Source organism: Rhamphochromis longiceps, linkage group LG5 (genome assembly GCF_057381845.1).
Source record: "Rhamphochromis longiceps isolate RC_006_pf linkage group LG5, R_longiceps_female_GT1.1, whole genome shotgun sequence".
NCBI lineage: Eukaryota > Metazoa > Chordata > Actinopteri > Cichliformes > Cichlidae > Rhamphochromis > Rhamphochromis longiceps.
The window spans coordinates 24,392,237-24,410,312 of record NC_140561.1 but is presented as its reverse complement, the minus strand read 5'-3'; the positions used below and the strand labels follow the sequence as shown (position 1 = coordinate 24,410,312).

Genomic DNA, 18,076 nt, shown 5'->3' with positions numbered 1-18,076 from the left:
GGCATTGTTTTTGAGCACAGAGCACTGCTTAAGACAACATCATGGATGTAGAGTCTTCGTCCTCTGTCAGGGCTGTAACTGTGATTCACTTTAATAAATTAAATAGTCCCTGCAAGGACAACAAGTGGAAAACTAGAACTTTTACATTTTTTTAAATCTTACCTATAAAAAAATATAAACATATTCAAGGAGGAGGAGAAGATAATCCATCACAACATGTAATTAAAAAAAATCAGTGACAAAAAAAGTGAAAACAACAAAACCCCTCTTATGAAAAAAAGATTCTGAGAAATCAAAAGAACTGAAACATGCTGTGTTTCCTGTAAAACATAAGCATGTTCATCTGTGGTCACTTAGCAACACTGGTGGCTCCTGCTGGTTTCTGTGCCCTGTCTGGGTTAGGAGGGCTATATTTAAGACACAGAAACAGAAAAATCACCAGTCAGTGAGCAACGGGCCTCTCTGTGCACAGCTTACATGACAGTAGAAGACAAATAAGCGTGTGTGTGTGTTATTGACATGTACTGAGGTCAGAGAGGAAGGTGGTTAATTGGAACACAGAAATGAAACGCACCTCAACCTTGCAGTGGTGTCTTGTCGTCAGTGGGCCTCTGAGCTGCTTTACGTGCTGGCCCTGATCCATTTCATGCAACTGCTTCATTTGCACCCCACATATGTCTCTCAGTGGAGTCTGGGGAAGCTATAGATTACAGAGTATCACCAAACTTAGTCGATGATCCCAGTGACAGAGTAACGAAGATCACATTGTTCTCTCTATTTTGCATAACTGCGATATAGTCATGTCTTCCCAGGAAGCTGATCCTGTCAGGGCAATTTTCGGGGGGGGGGGAGTAATGTAGAGACACTAGCCTGCTGATTCAATGTTAATGAAAATGGCGAATGGTTGTGTCATCTAGAAGACATCGCATAGACACCTCTAGCTGTCCACCGGAGGAATCACAAGTACTCAGGACGTTTAGACATGATTTATCAAAGCTGTCAGCGGCCTCATTTCATACAAGCAGCTCAACTAAATGGCTAAGTGTTTGTCCTGCACGTAGTCCCATGTATTGATCCCTCACTCTGTTATCATGCAGGGCTTCCTGCTTTTCTCTCTCCGCTCGCGTGAGAATTTATTGTCACTGTGCCATTAAAATCTCTTAATAGAGTTTCGCCTAAGGTTCCCCTTTGCGGAGTTAGTTGAGAAAGCAGACACTGATTTGTGCCCTTATACATTTAAACTTTATTAATAAAGAAGGAATGTGATTTATAGTTTTCACAATTCAATTACTTAATTGTTTTAGATAATATTGTGCTAAACATACAGGAATTCAGTCAGACCAACATATCTTTTTGTAAATCACTGGCGCATTTCTATGTGTTGCATCTTTGAGAAACACATTTTTACTAATTTCGAAGTCTCCCTCTTATATATACCAGTTTTCAAGTGATATATAGACCTAACATAGAAGAAAGATTATGAAACAAAAGAGCAAGCCGCTTTTGACTTCAGAAAAATATTCTGAATAGCAGGATTTTAATCTGCTCTAATATGTAGAATTGGTGCTTGAGTCTGTAATTTGTTGCCTGGTTTCTTAAAGCTTCCACACACAAACACTTTCCAGTATATCACATACTTGAAACAGGGTGTTGGCTGAACTAAAACTTTATTTGCGATGAACGACGGAGGCTTTGTGGTATGATATGCAACCACACCTCAAAGTTTTCCCTATGCTCTCTTTGGTGTTTACTGCATATTCCATGCTCTCTTTAATAGTTACCGCCTGTTGCATAAGTGTTTAGGACCTTTCTGATGAACATTTAATCATTAAGATAATAATCTTTGGATAGTCACCTCCAATTATTTTCACTCTGACAGTTTCACCAGTAAATCACTACGAGTGGCATAAAACTATCACCTTGAGCACTATTGTTACAAAGAATCAGGTGCGGATCAAGACTTGGATGGGTGCATGCTTCGTGTCCTCGGGCGCTGTAGTGGGAAAACACTGAGGCAATTTGCGTGCAAATGTAACTCCCAGACACACCACACAAGGCAGGGAGGGTTATTTGGCAAGCTGTTGTTCAACAGACAAACATATGAGAAATGTCTGTTTGATGTGATACACTTCAGGTTCCTCTTTCAGTACCACACTGCAGTATTCTCTTAAATCACTGATTTACATGAATCACGAAGAATCAAGCAACTTTTTAAAAATGTTCTACTCCAGTGCAAAAAGCATGTAGTGCTGATTTATATTACTCTATGTTATTAGATTAGATAGAATGAAATCTTCCATCCATCCATTCATTCTCTTCTACTGATCCTTTGCAGGGTTGCGGGGGAGCTGGAGGCTATGCCAGCTACCATAGGACGAGAGGCAGGGTACACCCAGGACTGGTCACCAGTCTGTCACAGGGCTAACATATAGAGACAAACAACCATTCACACTCAGATTCCCACCCACATTCACCCATATGGGCATTCACCCCACTGCACATCTTTGGACTGAATGAAATCTTACTTAACATAATTAAACTCTTGACACTGATGCCAAAGCACCAGTGTAGAGTGCTTTTAATGGCTAAGCGAAGTGAAACTTGCATGCAGAAAATATTTTCTACTCTCACATTATAGATATAGATAGATATAGATCTATCTATCTATCTATCTATCTATCTATCTATCTATTAGGGGTGCAACGATACTCGTATCGATATTGAACCGTTCGATACAGTGCTTTCGGTTCGGTACGCATATGTATCGAACAATACAAAATTTGTAATTTATTTTATCAACTTTCCTTCTGACGATGCTGTCTGTGTTGAGCGCTCAGTGAATCTGCGTTTGACTACTCCGCCTAGGCTGCACTGTCGAGTGCAGATCCACTGAGCCAACACAGACAGCATTAGGGCTGCTCAATTAATCGAATTTTAATCACGATTACGATCTGGGCTTTCAACGATCATTAAAAATGACTGAGCCGATTATTAGCCCCTCCCTAATTTATCCGCGACACCTTAAAGGCCGGTCCGTGAAAATATTGTCGGGCATAAACCGGTCCGTGGTGCAAAAAAGGTTGGAGACCGCTGATTAAGAGGACCCGAGGGAAGCTCGGAAAGCTAAGCAGAAGTTATTTGGAGAGTGACTGCCGTTGGTTGAAAAGAGAGTTTAAAAAAAAAAAACTTCAGTGGTGTTGCACACTATTTTATATTATTTTTTTAAAGTCATTGTTAACCCTTTAAAGCCGGTCAGGGCAGCACGCTCCGTTTTGCGTAACTATTTTTAAATCCCTGTAGAACCTGAACCGTGTAAGCTAGCGCAATAATTTGTTTTGCATATGAAACCGGAGGAGTTGTACTTACATCTGATGCCATCAGCTTGTCCTCGGTCTCGTTCCACATATAGCTTTGCAAAAATTGCATAAAAAGCGCTTGCAGGAACAAAAACATAATATTCCAGAAACACACTTTGCCGTTCCTATCAGCTGTTCGTAACACTTCCCACAGTGAAATGATGCACATGCTGTTTTCTTTGCAAATTTGCATCATAGGATTGTTTTTTGTTTTTCCTGCAGTATATAAAAATTGCTGTATCTCCAAAATAAAACTATGAAGACACTCAAAATAAATTTCCTGTTGTTGTAAACTATTTTTTGCAACTTTATTGTATTTAAAGTTTTGAGGGATAAACCTCTTAAATTTCTCCAAGTAGAAATATATGTAAACAAAACAAAAGCGATTTTCAATTTTTTTTGTAGTTTATTGCACTTTTTTGCAATTTATGTAATTACTATGGACTTAATGCATACATATTATTAAAATATAACAGTTGTATTGATGTATAGCAACTTGAAATGCTCCCACAAATGGCACTACAGCATGTAAAAAAAATAATATAAGCTCTGGTGGACTTGGTTCTATAGTAGGTCTTAAAGGGTTAAATAAATATCGTCAAATAATCGTGATCTCAATTTCAGTGAAAATAATCGTGATTATCATTTTTGCCATAATCGAGCAGCCCTAGACAGCATCATCAGAAGGAAGAGCACAGGGCAAGCTAGCGAGACAGAAGTTAAGCTCTCCTTGCAAAATGGCAAATTGAACCTCCCCCACCCTCATTCAGATCTGGCGTTTGGAATTATTTTGGTTTTCATGTGACGTATGACCCTGAAGGTAAGCAAGTCATGGACTAAAGTAAAACAGTATGTTGGATGTGCCACGCAATGGTCAATTACATGGGTGGGAACTAGTGTGTTAGCGCAGTTAGCTCGTTAACGTGTTGGCCGTCTAGCCTCACGCACGGGGCGATCAGGGGTAGCTCGTTAACGGAGATTTGCCGTGTTGTGGCGTTAACGTCATTTCAACGAGATTAACGCTGACAGCACTAGTGGGAACACAACGAATATGACTGCACATTTACGCCAACATCATCCTAGTGCAAAGACAAGTGGAAGCAGACAAAAACAACAAGCATGCTACAAACTTTATCCGAGTCATTTAGACAGCCGTTAGCACATGATTCTCCTTATGGGGACCTGATATGTTTAATATTGTGGCGAGCTCAGAGAAGGTGGAGACGGAGGTGTCGTTTGGTCTTGCTTCCCGTGAGCTAGCCAGGGAACACAGCCGTTTATTGACATCTGCAGAAGAACACTGCCGCTAGCTAACTGCTCAGCGCGACAACCGCACAGCAACAACAACAACACACAGGGCGCCCTCTGACCCCGGAAGTACACACCGTCGCAGCGAGAGGGCGTCACCCGTCACTATGGCAACATAAACAAAACATAACTGTACAAACAGAATCCCGAACAGCCCTGACCCGCTACATAGCCCCCACCTAAGGCGTCAGTCGTCCCCAACGACCCCATTACCCCACACAAAGTCCTGCAAATGTCCAGGTGCCTTCTTTTGGCGCACCGGCCGGTCACGACCGGCGGGAGAAAAGTCACTCGGGTCAGAACATGGGGTGCCACCATCATCCCACTTCTGACACCAATGTGGCAAGCTCAGACAAGGAGGAGACGGAGGTGTCGTTTGGTCTTGCTTCCCGTGAGCTAGCCAAGCAGCACAGCCGTTTATTGACATCTGCAGAAGAACACTGCCGCTAGCTAACTGCTCAGCGCGGCAACCGCATAGCAACAACAACACACAGGGCGCCCTCTGACCCCGGAAGGACACACCGTCGCAGCGAGAGGGCGTCACCCGTCACTATGGCAACATAAACAAAACATAACTGTACAAACAGAACCCCGAACAGCCCTGACCTGCTAAAATATGCTACTGAGAATATAGCCCAGAAGAAGCGTATAGTATAGCTTTTATTTTGGAAAGAGCCATTTCTCTGTAATAAACTCTCTTTTCCAAAGATGAGTGATTCCTCAATCAGATACAGGGCTCGCAAAATCGCTAGCCCGACGTCCTGGGGCTAGCGATTTTTCCAGTCGGGCTACCAAAATCTATCTCTGCCCTGCCCGTCGGGCTATTGTAGGAAGGAAAATATATGTCAATGCTTTTGCATTCTTTCGGAAATGTAGCTGGGTAATTATGTCATTGGCATCGATGAGCCACTGTCAATATGTGACATATTGAAATCGCGTTTGAATTTGCGCTCGTTTTTTGCTTTCACTTTGCAATCGCGCGAACTGTGTATAGAGAGCGACAGCACTGATTGGTGAGTGATGATAATTTGCGCACCAATTCCTCTGACATCGTCTTATCAATCGTTAGCTTACTATGCAAACATGACAAGTGAAATCTCCCGCAGCAAGCTTAAACATGTGAGAGGTTGATCGCGCAGAGAATCGCTGACCGTTATGTGTGTGTGTGTAAAAGCAGCAGGATATATATATTTTAGTTCTGCTGAGCCAAATGAGACAGGTCAGGGTGAAGAAGTGACAGCCAAAGAAAAGCTTACCACAAAACGGAGAAGTTATGACAAATCAGACTATAAGGCAAAAAGAAAGTGCAGCTTTATGGTTTCATGGACAAAAGAATTTCTGTGGCTGCAATATGACGAGCTATATAACCGGGGCTGCACATAAGTGGTCCGCAGCTGCGCATTCGCTGTCAAAAAAAAAACGCGCACAAGATATGAAGTTGCAACGCGTGTTTGCATACATAAGATTTTCTGGAGGAGGACAGACATTTGTTTAGAACTCTTAAAGATGTCGAAGAAGCTCCTTTAAGCAATTAGTTGGTGTTCCTCTACCTCCAAACAAATGTCAGAAGGAGTCCGAACCACAAAAGAAGCGCGTATTCTCGGAAAAGTGGTTGCAGGGGGTGAGCTGGCTTCAAACAAATGATGAACGCACAGAGATGTGGTGCGGAATGTGCCGTGAAAATCCCACTCTAGCGGACAAAAACAGTGCTTTTTATATGGACGCAAACGCGCGTTGCAACTTCTTATCTGGTGCGCGTCTTTTATTTTGACAGCGAATGCGCACATGCGGACCACTTATGTGCACCCGTGTAAATAACATAATGTTCTGCCGGGTGTGTTGTTGGTTTTCTCTCGATTTCTGAGTCGACAAGCGCCTTTGTTACTGGGACCAGTCATTTTAAGAAAGGCCCCCATTAGAACCCATGAGAAATGCAAGAAATGCATTATTGCTCAGTCTGCTATATCTTTCCCAGAACAAACACCAATTGCAAATAACATACTAAAAATAAACCTGAAAAATCTGTTTAGAACAGCGTACTATGTTGCAAAGAGTGAACTACCACTGGCAAAATTTAGCCGTCTTTGCAAACTTCAAAAAGCAAATGGCCTAGATCTTGGTTCCACTTGTCTCTCACCCGTGACTTCAGTGGAAATTTCAAATTCAGGATCTGACACAGACTGATTCATGTCCTACACAGTTCTTACAAGTTCATAGAAATTTCTGTTCAATTAGAACCAAGTATTTGAGTTGATGATTGTAATTTTTTATACAATGTTGTAATTTGTTTTTCAACAATTTTTTGACTAATGTTTTGTTTCCTTTACAATATTATACTTGAATGTATAATATTGTAAAGGAAACAAAACATCAATCAAAAAATTGCTCTCTTTTTTATTCGGGCTACTTAAATTTATTTTGGGCTTGTTTTAATCAATTTTAAATCATGCTTTTTATTTGTTCTTGTTTCTAATGTCTCTGTAAAGCACTTTGAATCACCTTGTTGTTGAATTGTGCTATACAAATAAACTTGCCTTGCCTTGCCTTGCCTTGCCTTACCAAAAACTGAAGAGTCCCTGCCCAAAGGGCTACCAGGGATTTTGAAATTTTGAGAGCCCTGAGATATATTTATTTTTTTTAATTACTTTTGTTTCAGCAACATTAAATTTAAAAACTGTACTTTTGAGTTAAACTATATATTTACAATTTTAATAAATGACAAATTAAAAAGGCATGAACATTTTTTTTGTATCGAAAAAATATCGAACCGTGACACCAAAGTACCGAACCTGAATTTTGTGTATCGTTGCACCCCTACTATCTATCTATCTATCTATCTATCTATCTATCTATCTATCTATCTATCTATCTATCTATCTATCTATCTATCTATCTATCTACCTACCTACCTACCTACCTGGATATATATATATATATATATATATATATATATATATATATATATATATATATATATATATATATGTCCAAAGAATGGTCCTAAAATCAGAATAATACTGGCAAATCTCAGATGTCAGAATATGACAGAAATGAAATCTCTTTGATATATTGCTAAAATTCAAGCTGACGTTCTCAGCAGAATAAACATATCTGTAACAGCATACCTTTTAATTTATTAGGTGGTGATTCAGAGCCTGTGTCGGGCAGTAAACAGATGTGCATGAGCTGACACAGACTCTAATCCTCCTGCTGTCTTTGTCCTTGTAAGGAGACTCCCGGTGTTCATCTTGATTAAGTCATGCCAAAGGAACATGAAAAGCAGAGCCACGGCTATGGCAGACGGGTCAGATGAAGTAACTTTGCTGGAATGTCAGCTTTGTTTGGGTTAGCCATTTTTATCTAGAAGCTTACAATGATGGTGTCTGAGGTCGGTGAGGTGTACTTTTATGGACCGGTGATTTGTAATGGCTCCAAATAATGTGGAAGCAACTTTGATAGGTGATATATAGCTTTGAAAAATGTATTTCCTTGATTTACTCCTATAAATCAAGGGAATCCTATATTCCCATTATTTCACCAACAGTCTGAATGAAAAGGTTCTAGTGTGCATTCAGGAAGTGACAACACAAGTAAGACAGCGCGTAATGCAGGTGCTGTTGTGTCTGCAGAGGATGTGATGCAGTTGTGAACCTCACTGACCTTAGCCAGAGTTCTGCTGCAGACGGGCAGAGTGTTGTGGACACAGTAAACACCACTGCCAGCATTTTTTAGAACAACAAGGCTTCAATCACGAAGCATGCTGGCACGCCCTGCCAGGGAATACTTCTCTCTAATTAGACAGTGTACGTTCACTGGATCCTGAATGGAAACAAGGCCTATTTTGTTGGAAAAGTGAATCTCTAGTGACGCATGTTCTGACTTTTGGCTGTGGTGTGCTTCTCCATTGTGAAGGCTATAGATGATCTAACCCACAATGAAGCAGTGTTCATCCCATGTCAGCTTTCTCTCTTACAGTAAACATGTATGGTTAGGCATGTGCTGCTTACACCGCTCTTCCCACTGGCTTATTCGGTCTCTCGCACAACCTCACAGAAATCCCCTCCTGTTTTTATCCTCCTCTGTGGCCCACAGTGTCTCATACTGTGCAGCTACTTCATATTCCTGAATGAGTGTCTTGTTCATTCTGAGTGGCTTTTGGAAAGCATCTGTGACTCAGCATATCTGCTGTCTCTCATCCTGGGGCACAAGAACAGTGGGTATTAGTAGGACGCTGAACTGACCGACGCAGTAGCCTGAGCCTCCTGTGCTTTGTGTGCAATAGCTTCATACTGCAAATTGAGCAGGCTCCTGATTTTGTTTATACAGAGCTGCCATGGTGCGGAAGAGTTATATGACGAGAGAGACAGAGGAAGGGAGGAAAGACCTGCATTGCTAATCATAGCTTTCAGCTAACAGGGGGGGTCTGGTGGTTTATTTTTAGCAGCACTGGTGGTGTGACTCTATAGATGGCAGTGGCAGTTGGTGTGATGGTAGAGTCACCATTTGTAGGTTTATTGGCACTGAATGCTGCAAAGTCATTAATAGCAGACAGGTGGAAAATAATTTGACCATGAGGTTGTTATTGAGCAAAATGTTCTTTTATGTCTGCTAAACATCATATTTTTTTCTCCTAAGCACAAGCGTGACTTATCGGCCTAGATTGTTTGGTGTGAATTCAGCCCAGCTTATCTTTAATACATTTTGGAATTTCAGTAAGTGTTGATAAGTGTCTTCAAATGTATAATGACCAAACATTAGAAACATTAAAACACATTTCTGACTTCACAAACTTGGGATTGACTTGGGACAGGACTGAAGCATGGTGGCATGTCAGTCATGTTTCAAAGACTATTCACGAGCAGTGTTTGTAGAAGGATGGGACTCAGTTCTTCCTTATTGTCTTCATTGAAGCAGCGTGGTTGTAAAGACACTGTTTAAAGAAGAAGGAGACAAAAGATCGAAAAATGGGGTGGTGGGATGGTGTGTGGGTTGTGGGTGTGGTCCCAGTCTGTCAAGGACGTTTTGTAATCAGAGATGGGAGTATTAACTCCACAAAAGTACCATTACACTGTCTGCTGGGCCCCTGGGGACAGGCCGACGGTAACTGACCCACCTCTGTGCTCTGTGTTGCAGATGGGAGGAGGAGCTGTCCAAACGAGAGCAGCTGGAGTCAACGGTGACATCCCTGCAGCAGGTTGGGAAACACTAAGAACACACAAACAATAACATATATTCTACTAACATACTGATGCACAGCTATTTGATGGCTTGGTAAGGACAATTTAGTACATGCAGACGGGAATATATAAAATAATCTGGAAAATGGCATGTGCATGCATGCATTTGCATTTGCAAAACTGCTATACAACACATCCATAAACATACAGTGTTATGCTGTGTGAGCACAGCTGGACTAGAAGCAGCTATAACCAGGAGGATGCTTGATTGGTTGTCAGATTAGAAAAACCTGATTACAAACCCATCAAGAAGAGCCTGCTGGCCTTGATATAGATACGAACGTCAGATATCACCAACAGTCCACCATTATGTTTCTGCTCAGAGGAGTTGAAAGGAATACATTGTTAGGGAAAATATTCTAAAACACTTCTTCAGTAAAGACTCAGAGAAGAGAAACACACAGAACTTCTTGCTAGCAAGGGCAGCCTCCAAACTGAGACTCGCACTAAGAAACTGCCCCGGTCTTTATTTATACTTCAGTGTGTGTGTGTGTGTGTGTGTGTGTGTGTGTGTGTGTGTGTGTGTCCTGCTGATCAAAGGGTCATAAAAGGCACATCCTTGGTCAGGAAGAGGGTAGACCTCCCTCACCCTAGATAACATTGGTGAGGAAGTCAAGCAGTTAAAGCACTTAGACTAAAACAGACGTAACTACGTTAATCCTACCATAAAACAATAAGAGAAGGTATGACCTCTCTCGTGCTCCCAGGATGTGGGTGTGCATTCTAGTGTGGAATACACACCAAGCCTTTGCAGCCTGTTAAAGATCACACACAATTAATTATATGCCTCCTAGTATACATGGTTGAATATTTCCTAATACAAATAACTACATGCAGTATTCTACCATATGCAAACTTATATCACTAAAAGATTATACTGACTACTAAATACAATTTTCCATTAACATACATGTAGAGGTAAAATCAATTTAAAGTGTCACACCTTGAGGCTCTATTGACACTGCAACACACACAGTCCCAGCTACTGTTAGTGTCTCAACCAGCTGGCATCCATTGCTTTTTTCGGCTTTTGCGCAAATCGATCTGGGACAGCATCCGTGTATGTCTTAGATTCTGGGTCAGCAAAATCCCAGATAGAGAGGTGGAGTGGTATCCCTCTAGGGGCTTTAACCTTTTAGAGCACACAGGCTGATGTCGCTGTATGCATAAGAGGTGGGGATTTCTGCAAAGGCAGTAAATTCTGTGCAAAAGCACCATTTATATTCAGGGCCCAGAGCCAGAGGGCTGTATGCTACACAGAAACAAAAGCTGGTACTCCTCTGGTGGTGAATTAAACCAAGGCGGGCTTAACTGTTAGCCTTTCAGTTCTACTTGCTAAATAGTCATCTTTGTGGGTTTGTGAGATTTTAAGAAAATACTATACGAGTAGTGAACGTAATGTTCAAAAACAGGTATAACTACCAGTGCAGAGTTTAAATGGATGGGTTGACATTTTGGAAAATACTGTTATTTATTTGTTTGCTGAGAGATAGATGAAAAATAAAAATTATCCTACTCCCACACTGTGTGCTTCTTGTGCTCTACCTGAAAATATACAGTGAGGATGAGACTGGGAAATAGTAGTACAGCACATAAAGGCCCGGATAAAATAACAACTTTGTGGTGCTTGTAGGTACAGTAAATTCATGGATTCTTTTTGAGCCAGTAAGCTGGCTGTAGGCAGGAGAATGGTGTCAGTCCCTTTATCTGAGTAAATAAGGTTCTTAAATTGTTAGTCAGTTTATCTAGTTTCCTGTCCTTATACACTGTGGTCAATATCCTAAAATGCAAATAGCCTCAAGTGAAAGCAAATGTTTGATCATGCAAATATAAACCTCCTGGTCTTGCTTTCTTCTCTGTGACATCCTTTTCAGAGCGCCCAGGAGGCAGCAGAGGTTCAGGATGATCTTAATGAGAAAGTGGACAGACTGAAGGCTGAACTTGTGGTCTTCAAGAGTCTCATGAGTGACGTAAGTGTTCGTTTAGCACCAGGGTGAAGTCATTATCAGTTTTCCTTTCACTGTGTTGGCTCCCAAACTTAAATAAATCAGGTTAGTGTTCAAGAGTTGACAACATTGACAGTTACTTCCCTGCATGACCCCTCCTGTAGCATACAGGTATAAAATTTATATATATATCTGTGATATATAAAATACTATAAATCATCCAAGACAATATTCCTGAAATAGCTCAGACAGCAGCTGTAGATCCAGAGCACTTCCTGTTCTGTGCAGCACTGTATTGTTCCCTGGCAAGTCTGCTCAGACTGATATACAGTTCACTTGTGATAAACTGCAGGGGGGCACGTCACAGCTCGCAATTGCTTGGGGATAAATATATGCACATGCTGTTTTTGTTTTGTAAAATACTGTTGTTTAGCCTGCTTCTGTTTCATGGATTTTCAATTCTTTGTCTCTTTTTGTGTGCTTTACATTACTCCCTGTTATTTGCATTAAGAGAAGGGTAAGTGATGCAGAAGTAGAGGATGTTTTAGGAGGCATAGATTAGTTAAAGCCTTACAATGGTTAGACAGTCTGTATTTGTGCCTCTGGATATAATTGCTCAGAAAAAAAATCCATATTTCCATGCTCCATGTCTGCCTCTGCATACTTATCAGACCAGAATTTGCATATTTTTTATTAGATAATAAATAGGCCAAAGTATAGTTTTTGAACTGCACATAGATGAATGCACTAACATTATTTTGCAAGTGCTTGTTGAGATGAATAATTCAGATAAAAATGACAGTGTTATGTTGGTGTGGGTAGAGTCGGCATGGAAATGTGGGACGCAATTTAACACCAGCTGATAATCACGACGGTATGAACGTCATCTAAAGAGCCGCTCTCTGTCCTCATACAGCAAATGTCTGACCTGGACTCCAAGATTCAGGAGAAAGCCAGGAGGGTGGACATGGACATCTGCAGGCGGATTGACATCACGGCCAAACTGTGCGATGTGGCTCAGCAACGCAACTCAGAGGACATGTCAAAAATGTTCAACGTTAGTCCCGCAAGGTCGCTTCCTGAGAAGGCAAGTGTCCATCTGCCCCGGATTCATTTGCTCTCTCCCAGTTTCTTAGATGAGCCGATAGTAAATGCAGGAAGAAGCTAAATTGTATTGTGAAGGAGAAATTCGGCACTGATGAGATGAAATCTGCCAGGTGCTCGCTGTGTGGTGACTGTTACTTTCCTTCTCAGCTGATCATGCACTGAATGACACCCCCCGCCCTAAATGGGCATCGGTCCATAGCTGCATGTTCGCAAATATGCTCTCATGCAAACACGTAAAAATAGACATGGAGAAGACTTATGTACAGAATGCACGCGCACACACACAGACACACATAAACAAAAGATGAAATGCTGACCTGCCAACTTTTCGCTGCACACAAGGTTATCACATTGCGCCGACATTGCTGGCTGAAGCCCAAGAATAAATCCTCCGTGAACCAAGCTGGTGACTTCTCATGTACCACATGTTATATACGATCCTACCTTTAATGAAATTTGTCAATTTACAATTTTTATATGCCAATAAATATTGATCTGTAGATGAGTTTATGAAGCCTGCTGTCAGCGTAAAACATTTATGCATGTTTGTAAAATGCATGCGAACAAGAGATACATGCACATGTGCAGAAAAACACAGTCTGTTCTGTAGTTTTTTTTTTTATAAAATATGAATTTCTACGTTATTTTATTAGCTGTATATTAACTTTAAGCATACATGTCTTGCACTGCGTCTTTCTGGCTTCTGATGAGTGCAGGCTCATGACTGAAAATGAGGCCTTTTGCTCAGTATTTGACAGACTTCTGCGTGCTCTAAATTGCCATTATTATGCTTAATGAGATATATTAGGTTCTCTGTAGATGCAAACGGTCTTTGTGTTTTTCAGGGTGCCATGGCCTGCTGCAAGAGAAAAGAACGCAAAGCCGTGTCCGATGAGGAGAATTCAGAGATGGATGCCGAGCCAAGTACTTCAGAGGAGGAGGTCCCCGGGTCTCTCAACATCACGGATGAAATGAAACGCATGCTTAACCAGCTGTAAGCGACACTTTTCATGGATACATGCACCAAAAGTAAAACTGGTATTTTGTTTTGAATCAAATTAAATGAGCTCTGCACCTTCAGCATGCCAGTATAGTTTCTGGCATGTTCCTTCATCTCCCTCTGGTGTTCACAGTTTTGCAGCTAACAGTCAGTGTGCTCCTTCAGCAGAACACAACAGATATAAATATATGGCCATTTATTTACCACCAACACTTAGAATATTTAAGAAACATTACAGTTTCTGCCTCTTTCCTTTGCTACTTCTGTGTTCCTTCTACTTCCCTTTTTTGGCTACCCTAAGAGCACTTCTTTTGTTTCCAATGACCTTTGCTGAATATGTTGGCTTTTATGCTTTCCTCCATCTTTCTCTTTCTTTTCCTTTCCATTCTCTGACCTTGTCCTACACAGACATTGTTCAGATAACTCCTTTGTTGCCAGGCGTGAGACGTTCGAAATCGACGACGACTGCGACAGTCTGACGTGGGAGGAAAACGAGGAGACTCTCTTGCTGTGGGAAGACTTCGCGAACTACAACATGCCATACACCCTCGCGGCGCCGACGAGCACCTGCCCCCGTGAGGGCACCAGCGAAGCTGCGGATCCAGTGAGTCCTGTGTGCATTTAGATGATTTGACAGCATGGGGTTTTTAAAGTCATGCAATTCACAGTATAGATCATTGCTGTGGCTGCTGTATAAGACATTTACTCATGCATGATGAATGAGGTTTCTGTCTGTGCTCTCTAAGGACTCCCAGGATGGAAGCCTTGGCAGCCTCATTGACGAAACAGAGTCACTATTTAAGACCAGAGAGCAGGAGTACCAGGAGACCATCGGCCAGATCGAGGTAGGCGGACCTACCAGCGACCACACAACACATGCTCATTCAACCACTAAAACATTTTTTCTCCTCAGGAATGAAAGGAAAAAACTGTAATTTGGCATCTTAATCAAAAAATAATAATGAGGTTTTTTTTCTTATCCTTGTTTTTCTAAAAGAATAAATTGGAAAATTCAAGGATTAAGAAAAATTTATAATAATTTAGCATTAAAATGGCATTTAATTTCAAGAACTTGTACATCCTAACCAGTAACCATTAATAGATTAACCATTACAGAAACATTCAAATATATTTTATTAATAAGCAATACTGTTAATTTAGGGCAGCTGTTGCATGAACCTTACACTGGGTGGTGATCTAAATTTATATCCCAGAAAGAGACAGCGTGACTCAAAGGAGCCTTATTTTGTATGTTAGACCAAATGGTAGCAGGCAACAATCAAGAGAGATACAAAATAAGTCAAATGTGGCTAAATTTCTCTTAAATTACCTTTAAATGAGACACTGAAAGGTTACAAATACATAAAAAATGTCTAAAATGTGATAAAAAAAACTGCAACACACCACATCTGCACAATCAGGGTTCCCAGAGAATGAATCAGCCCAGTTCTGATTCATTCTTGGAATAAGGCTGATTCATGCCTTATCAGGCATAAATGTCATGCCTGATAAGTAAAGTGCAAAGATTCCTTTGGCTTTGATTTATTTAGCTACCAGACAATTATAAACTTATGCTCTTGCATGTTATGACTGATTGAGACCAAATGAGGTGAAGACATATAAACTTTGCTAAGTTTTTGATTTGATTAATTTTATTATTTCAAGTCATTCTTCTTTGGAATTGGACCTGCCTTAGAACGAACTGCAGTAGCTGTTTCTTATTGCCCCCATCAACAGTAGAAAATGTGACATTTTTAATTGTATTTCCAGAGAGTTCAGCTTTGTTTTTACAGTCATTAGCAAGGTTTAGCATCTTAACATGCTAATCCAAGGTGATGATTCAAGAGGTTTCTACCCACCTATAAACATTTAGTTTGGCCTCGTCCTTACTCTACTTCTTTCTTCTCTGTGTTGAATCTTGTTTTTTATGCTTTCAGATGGAACTGGCCACAGCAAAGAGTGACATGAACAGACATCTGCATGAGTACATGGAGATGTGCAGCATGAAGAGAGGCCTTGACGTTCAGATGGAGACCTGTCGACGGATGATTAAAGGCGGAAGGAACTCTCCCTCTGTCAGCTCTGTGGCCAGCAGCGACTCAGGGAACACAGACGAGATCCAGGATGAGATTTCGGACAAGGACGCAGAAGCTGAAGTCGCCGTTAGTTGATGACTGCATTGCTGGGCTTTGTCCCATCTCCACTTGTCTCCCCGCCCCTGGTTATCACAGGATTTAAAGGCCCGGCTAGAAAGGCGGACCAATCTAAATCTGGGCCCGTTTGACCTAGTAATTAAAGTTCTCTCGGTCGTCCTCACTGGTGCAGACCCAGAACTGGTGCTTTTATACTATTTCTGTTGTTTAGAAAGTGGTGGTGGTGGGGGGAACGTCTTTGCTTGACAAAGAGATAATGAGTGCGTAAAGAAACCATGCTGTGCTCTCTTCCTCACTGCTGCCTCGCTGGATCCTCGTCCAGAGCTTTAAATCATTTTTGGGATAAGAAGAAGAAATATTTTAAATGGGCCGAGAAGTTTTTTTCTACCCTATTACGATCCTTTATTTCTAAAGGAATTGACAACAGTACATATTGTGCTCCTTGTTTAGTCGAGAACGAATACATTATTCACCAAAAATATATCCACCTTTTACATTTTTGAATATTTATTTTAGATTCCAAAATGTTGGGTCTTCTTAATTTGAACATTTTATATTATTATTTGAGCCCAGCTGGGCTACTTGCAATCCAAATTAAACTGGGGTTTTGGGGAATTTAAGTGTCTTCTGCTGGGGAGACAAAAAGAAGTGGAGACAAATTGTGTTGGGTTTTCTGTTGGTTTCTGAGGGAACTCTGCAGGGTTTGCCAAAGCTGACAGAGGAAAGGAGCACAGCCTTTTGATGCATCAGTGCACTATTCAAGTTCTATGCAATTTAGCTGGCCTTATTGTTTGGACTGGCTTTCACCCTTCCTTGTTTTTCTTAAGACCACTAGCCTTTTAAATAAAGCAGGTGTTTTTCTATATATCAGTTTAAGAACTTGTGTTTATGTATAAAAATAATCTTAGTATCAGAGGTTTGTTGTTGTTTATTTTTTTCCTCAACATCAGTAGTAAAACAAACTGGAACAGCATCTTGTGACACCTTCATTCATGGCAATAAGCACTGTAAGCATTTGTTAGATGTTATGCTGCTGAAGCTGTTCAGATTTACTTTGTTTAGGAGACGTTGTTTCTGTCCTGCGCACTTTGTGCACATTAAGGCGGGTCATTTAAAATTGGATCACATCCAGAAGTTCTATTAAAAGTTATCGAGTAAAATGAATCATCAGTGTAATCAAAGCCGAACAAGTTAAAACCAAAGGTCACGTCATAAAAGCGCTTCGCTTTCACATACGTCTAACACGTATACATTCAGTTCATTCATGTGCTTTAGTAGGAAGAAGTTTTTGTTGTTACATGTGATTTCGGTTATACTCCTGATTGTAGACTATTTCATGCTGTCCTGTAGTCAGGTTGCACATCCTGCTTTGTCTCTCCTGTATTGGGGCTAGAAACATCAGACCTTGCATAGAGGGCTGTAGGCATGTGATCGTAAACCCCAGAGGCCTTTTCTGTGTTTGTTTTATTTTGTAGTTGTCTTTCTGCAACAGATTAAGATGTCTCGCACTCACAAGCTGACTGACGCATGGGGACAGAAGTGATCTTTTTATCACCTCTTTGTATGATAGTGTATGTACGGTTTGCTAGATCAAAGATCAAGTGCTACTTCTATTTTGAAGTTTTACAGAAACAGAACGTTAAAATACTGGCCTTTTGTTGTTTTAGCATGCTTGTGGGGGTAAAAGGAGCTCTGGGTCTTTTTTTAAATAACATTATATTTTGAATTTTAAAAAGCTGCAATGCAGACAATGCGCAATGTTTTTAATCAAGACAGTGTCTCTGTAAAATGTATTCGCGGCAGAAAGAAAGTGTCTTTTTCACCGTTTTTAATCGTTCTGGGTTAACTGCAAAGTTATGTTGCCATATTCAGCTGTTTTTAAACTAGTTCCATATGTTTTCGGGTCATTTATTTACCACAACACAACACCCATACTAAAACAAATTGACTATATCAGACAAGAGTGGGG

The 18,076-nt window shown here is 40.8% G+C and overlaps 1 protein-coding gene across 2 annotated transcripts in view; it reads left to right on the top strand.

The window, feature by feature from the left end:
* Positions 1-16,568, top strand: part of iffo2b (intermediate filament family orphan 2b) — a 34,713-nt gene extending 18,145 nt beyond the window's left edge. Inside the window, exons 2-8 of one of the 2 annotated variants that reach the window (XM_085406783.1) lie at positions 9,798-9,858; positions 11,776-11,871; positions 12,764-12,934; positions 13,800-13,948; positions 14,363-14,558; positions 14,701-14,799; positions 15,892-16,568. In XM_085406783.1, coding sequence (XP_085262909.1) covers positions 9,798-9,858; positions 11,776-11,871; positions 12,764-12,934; positions 13,800-13,948; positions 14,363-14,558; positions 14,701-14,799; positions 15,892-16,125 — 1,006 coding nt within the window. In that variant the 3' untranslated portion in view covers positions 16,126-16,568. The remainder of the gene's footprint in view (positions 1-9,797; positions 9,859-11,775; positions 11,872-12,763; positions 12,935-13,799; positions 13,949-14,362; positions 14,559-14,700; positions 14,800-15,891) is intronic. The other variant, XM_085406784.1, reaches the window with a different exon arrangement.
* Positions 16,569-18,076: the final 1,508 nt, after the last annotated feature.